General features: G+C 38.9%; 1 protein-coding gene across 2 annotated transcripts; it reads right to left on the reverse strand.

Moving 5' to 3' along the window:
- Positions 1 to 711: 711 nt before the first annotated feature.
- LOC130982314 (uncharacterized) lies at positions 712 to 5,259 on the reverse strand. 2 transcript variants are annotated; one of them, XM_057906279.1, is made up of 2 exons: positions 3,970 to 4,105; positions 712 to 3,859 (listed from the first exon to the last, which is right to left on the reverse strand). In XM_057906279.1, exons 1-2 carry the CDS (start codon positions 4,016 to 4,018, stop codon positions 1,596 to 1,598), a joined length of 2,313 nt encoding a protein of 770 aa, XP_057762262.1. In that variant the 5' UTR covers positions 4,019 to 4,105; the 3' UTR covers positions 712 to 1,595. The 2 variants fall into 2 exon arrangements, with proteins under 2 accessions (XP_057762262.1, XP_057762261.1); XM_057906278.1 differs by adding an exon at positions 4,997 to 5,259 and having other exon boundaries at positions 713 to 4,353.
- Between the last annotated feature and the right edge of the window lie 421 nt (positions 5,260 to 5,680).

A 5,680-nucleotide genomic window follows, 5' to 3' on the forward strand; every position in this document is an offset into this window, starting at 1 on the left:
CTGTATACCAAAGTTTGAAACCAGAAGTATCCAATTCCCTAGCCTTTGCATCAACCCATTTCGTTTCTTGTAGGCACATAATGTTAATCTTCCTCCTTGTCATGGTGTCCACCACCTCCATGGACTTTCCTGTTAGAGTGCCTATGTTCCATGTCCCAAATCTCAACCTTCTGTCGCTTCGACCTTTACCTTTTACTTTGTGAACTAGCTTATTTACCCTTGTCCGTTCACGAAAACGCAAGAACCCTTGCTCATTTAACACTACATCCGGGCACCGATGCAGCGGCTCTTGCTTTGACACCGTACTTGAGCCATATGACGCGTTGCTTCCGGGCAACGACCTAGCTTTAACGCAATAATGTCTTTGATTCATGTCATAGGGATTCGGCTATATTTTTATGTTGGTTGCCGAAAACTTAACACAACCCTCCTCCTTTATCCGGGCTTAGAACCGGCTATGTACCGCAAGTGTAACATAGGCGGAGTTTGACAACAAAATAACAAATCACCAAAATAAATACAACAAATTAGATTTAAAAATAAATCTAAGCAGAATTAATAAATTAAACTAAAAAAATTAAATTTATAACTCAATCTCAGCAAAATTAATTCAATATCAACAGACTAAATTCAAATAAAAATTCAAAAAATTAATATCTCAAAACTCAACAGAATCATCAATAATACATCATATGCATATTTAGAACAAATTTCAAGTTTCAAAGGAATAGAGTTGGAGAGAGTTAGAAATTGAGACTAGAGGGTTGAAAATTTAAATATTTTGGCCATAGAAATAAACTATAAAAAGTGAGAGAGGTTGAGACTCGACGGAGGGCAGAACATCAGTGACTGCTAGACACCACGCGAAGCAGAGAGGCAACAACGAAGAGACACGGTGCAGAGCGGAAAGACAGCGACAAGACTGGCAGGGAGCAAAGAAGGGGCAACAACCAAAAACAGCGAGGAGGGGAGAAGCAACAACGACGCATAGCGAGAAGGCGAGAAGTGGCAACGACCCATGGCAAAGAGCGGAGAAGCGTCGAGACCCATAGCAAGGAGCGGAGAAGCAGCGACAAATAAGACTCATACAGAGAGAGAAGGTTCGGCAATAAGTTTGAGCTCTGAAGTGGGATGGTGGCTGCTCTTTGAAGAGAGGGACAGATTAGGCTTTTTCTTGCCTGAGTGAGAGCGAGAGAAAAGGGTGGGGGTTGCTCGTGTTCTGTATTTTTTTTTAAACGACGACACCGTTTTGATTGCAAGAAGAGTGAACCATCCCTTCGAAAAATCGGCTGAATTTAACCGGTTTACCAGTTCAACCGATTTTTTGCAAGACAATTTGGAAAGTCAACCAGACCGGCCAAAAGACTGGTTCCCGGTTAAACCGGTCAATCCAGTTTTCATCTTGCAAACTTCCTTCGAGAGTAGCCGAAACAAGACCAATATTACACCTATAGTGCTGATATATCAACAAACTGCATTCACTCGCACTAGGATTAGTTTCTTCTAGTTACAAAAAGTATGGTCTGCAAAATTGCCTATGATGTCAGGCTATACATTGATTTATGAACACAATAGAACTATTTCGTAGCTCCTTTCTATTTTGAGCTGAAGTGGCTTGGTAGAGCCCCTGGATCAACTTGCCAAAAGCCTCTCAAATTGCCATGCTCTTCTGTCAGTTTGAAAGCTGGGATTTGGTGAGAGAGCCTGAGCAATTCTTCTCTCGGGATTCTCAATTCTACAGTTGATTGGCTCCTGAAAACTGAACTGAAACCACTGACTAACTCCAAAACTCGAACTTCTGTCCACAAATCGTTTCCCCCAAGAACTTCCACTATGTCATACACACAATTTTTCAAGTCAGAACATTTGATTTTACTTGACCATGTTTTATATATGGCCCAAACTTCACCTTTACTTGGGAAGATGGCATAATATTCGCCCTCGCCAACAGGATCAGCATGCACAAGATGGGAAATAGAAGAGGTATTGCTGTAAACACTCTGTTGAACTGTGTGATTAATTTTAAATCTGCCACAGGAAATAAGCATGTCTTCATCTTCCCATCTAATAGTAATTTCTGGAAGCCAGCAGCAAGTAAGCCAAGTAACATTCAATTCCACATCTGGGCTAGTCTTGATCTTAATAATCTGACCATAGTACTTCGGCAATCCATCCTCGTCACTGTAAAATGCCCAAATCTGACCGACATGAAACTTTTCAAAAGACCTCCCAGCTTCAAAATCAAACAACAAAGACTCCGGGACTTCAATAGCTTCTGAGGTAGAAGCTATGGGAGCACGAGGGTTGACCGAATAATTAACAGAATCCTTAGTTTCCTTCATCAAATTGATTCTTTCCAAATTAACCTTACCTGCAGATACATCCTCAGATGTCATCAAAGGTGTTGTATTCTCACTTCCATATGAACTATGACCAATCTCCATATCCAAACCTTCTGGAGCATCAATCTCTTCAATGTTCATCGGCAAACATGCAGGATCAAGTTCATAAGTTCCTTTAGGAACATTTACACCTTTTTCACCGTTCATCTTGAAAGATGGAACCCTGTGAGAGAATCTGTATAGCTCTGCTGGCGGAATTTGAAGTGAGCAGTTACTTGCCTTCATACTTCGACAGAAGAGACTTACAAAACCTTTCAACTTAAACAAATATGCAACAAATAAACCAACACCGTCAGCATAATCTGACAAAATTTCAACAAGCTCAAATTCATACTGCTGATGTGATTCAACATCCATGTACCATTTGATATCCCAATTTTTATATAGAGCCCAAATTTCTCCCTTTCTAGGATACACTTTAAAAGTATTGCCGCAAATGTTTTCAAAAGAAACCATATAAGAGAACATCAAATGATCTTCAGTGATGTCAGTTCTACCAGGTTTATACTTACCACAAGCTACAGGCAAATCCTCATTTACCCAGTTGATTTCATCATTGTCATCTGGATGTGGCTCAAACCACATTATCTTGATCTTGAATCCAGGAGAGAGAACATTTCTGATTAAAGCATAGAATCTAGGCATGCCATCTGCTGTATCATAAATAGCCCAAATCTGCCCAGCAACAAAACATCCTTTTCTCTTGAACATGTCAAAGTCATTGAACTCTGCATCAGGATATAAGTAAACATTTGGATGATATTTTGCTTTGGAGGTTAAATCTGGATAAGAATGCTCTGAATTTTCATCCATCTCCTTAGAGCCTCCCGCTGCTTGTTTTCCTCTGACCTCGTCATGAATTTCACTATGACTTTCACTTGACTCCTCCATCTGCTTCCTCTTTTTATTTCCATTGGTCTTTCCAGAGACGTTAGCAGAGCCCTTTTTCTCAAAAGTTTCTGTATTAGACCGCTCAGAATGCAAATTTCCTTGAGCTCTAGGACCTTCCTTGGAAGTACCATGATGCTGATCATCTTTATGTTGTCCAGACTCTGGCCGACTTGAATCATTTGCTCGTGAAGTGCGTTGCTTATCCACATTAAATGCAATGAAAGGCTTGTGGCAATTTTGACAGCGAAGAGATTTATTTAAAACTTCTTTGTAATACTGATACTTCACTTTGCAAAATGGACAGCTAGTCCAAAAGGTTTGGCGGCTATTGTTTGGTCCCTGCTGTGCTGTCTGCCTGGATTGCTGCTGACGATGACTTGAGTTTGTAAAATTGTGTCTGACATTTGTTTTCACCGAAGAATTAGAATTTGTATAAGCCTTCTGCTGATTATGACATGATGAAGCAGTTTTGTTGACTGGAACTCCACGTTTCATGTCATGCTGATATCGTTTATCTTTGTCTAAGAGCACCCTTTGAGCTTCCCCAATCAGCTTAAAAGCAGCTTCTGCACCAACAAAATTGTTTTTGTCAGGATGAAGTAGGAGGGCAAATTTCCTGTAGTGCTTCTTAATTGTTTCATCACTAGCTGTCTGCTCAAGTTGAAGAATTCCATACCAATCCATCTCATTGCCAAACAATTTCTGCTCGGCAGAGCAGTGGACATCACATACACTTATCATTTGAGCTAGATTCTCCAGATGAGGATATAACTTTTGAGCCTTAAGAGCAAATTTGCGGGCCCCTGTAAAATCCCTGTTTTTCATCTTCATTTGAGCAATATCCTTGGCCCTCATGGCCTCTTCTTTATTGCAGTCCATCGGTAGTACAAGATTGAAACCTAAACGCAGGTTCTACAGCCAAGAGCAATAACAAAGGATTTGAATTTAATTTAACTGCCCTAAGACCAGGCAGACCAACATTAAATCCATAAAGGAAAGAAATCTTCCAAAAGCCCACCAGCCTCCAAAAATAGCTATGCTCCTCACAGTCTACTAAACCCTGCAGTTTCGGTGTAACTTGGAAATATAAGCATCAATGCCAACTAACAAATCACAAACAAAAGGTAAGATTTGAAGATAATTTGATACCACAAACAGACTTGTCAAATGTCAATACACAAGCAATGCACAAATAGGAGGTTGGATCATTGTTTCAATCCTAAACTTTGCAAATGCCCAAGGAAACAATTTTTAAACACTTGCAAGTAAACAATGCTTCAATATAATAATTACCTCAAAAGTAACATAAAAAAAGTGTTAAACCCTGCTCTACAACTTAATTATAATAATAAAAAAATTCAAACGCGCAAACACAAGCTCTACAGACTTCTCTCCGGTCTCCAATAGCAAGATGATTAAATGAGTAACAAAACTGAAATAACAGATAAAATCTGACCTAATACGAAAGCGGCAACTGGGAAGAAATTTACCAAAATAATAATAATAATAATAATAATAATAATAATAATAATAATATAATGGGAATTCAGGGAATAGCTTGAAGCTAGAAATTGAAAGCAACCAATACGTTCAAGAAATGCGTATGAACCAAGACATTAGTTTTCCCGAAAATCCACATGCAAGGAGATGAAGTCAACAGTGGAAATGTTTTGGGGGAAAATGTAATAAAGTAAACTTAGCACCTTGCGGAGGCAGCGGAAGCAGCAGAGCAGATGCAGAGCGGAGCAGACCAAATAAGAGTGGGAGATGTAGTTTTGGAGGAGACGGAGGGTAGGGTAGGGATTTCTTAGCTGTTCTTTTTTCTGAGTAAAATAGAAAGCGGCGGTGTTCGTGGGTCAGTGAAATCGGGTTAGTTCTAGCTTGGATCTGGGTCTAAATATTTAGGTTAAATAACTCCGTGAGTCCCCTATGGGGGCATTATTGGCTTACAGCACATGTACATGTGGCCGAAGGCAGGTGTTGTAGTGGCAAAGCTGTTTGTCTCGGGTACAGTCACCCCGAGTTTGATTCATACCCGTGGTTAGGTTCGTGTGTGTTCCTGGATGGGTATGAAAAAAAAAATACATATATTATTTATTTTATTAGATACAAAATTTAAGAGACAATTTTATACAATTATTTACCGTTTCAAATTCAATTTATTTTATTAGATACAAAATTTAAGAGACAATTTTATACAATTATTTACTGTTTCAAATTCAATTTTTGAGTCTCTTATCAGAGCAGTTTTTAACTTAATTATCTAGATTTCGGCCTTTTACAGGTCTAAATCGATTCGGTAGTCTCACACTCTTAATTAATATTTAATAATCAAATATCTCTTTTATCTTAATCAATAAGATAAAATAAGATAACAAAATTCAATT

The sequence above is a fragment of the Arachis stenosperma genome, chromosome 5 (genome assembly GCF_014773155.1).
Source record: "Arachis stenosperma cultivar V10309 chromosome 5, arast.V10309.gnm1.PFL2, whole genome shotgun sequence".
NCBI lineage: Eukaryota > Viridiplantae > Streptophyta > Magnoliopsida > Fabales > Fabaceae > Arachis > Arachis stenosperma.

Excerpts from the sequence above, each read along its gene's own strand:
- LOC130982314 (XM_057906278.1), bottom strand. The coding sequence starts at position 4,172 with ATGGACTGCAATAAAGAAGAGGCCATGAGGGCCAAGGATATTGCTCAA.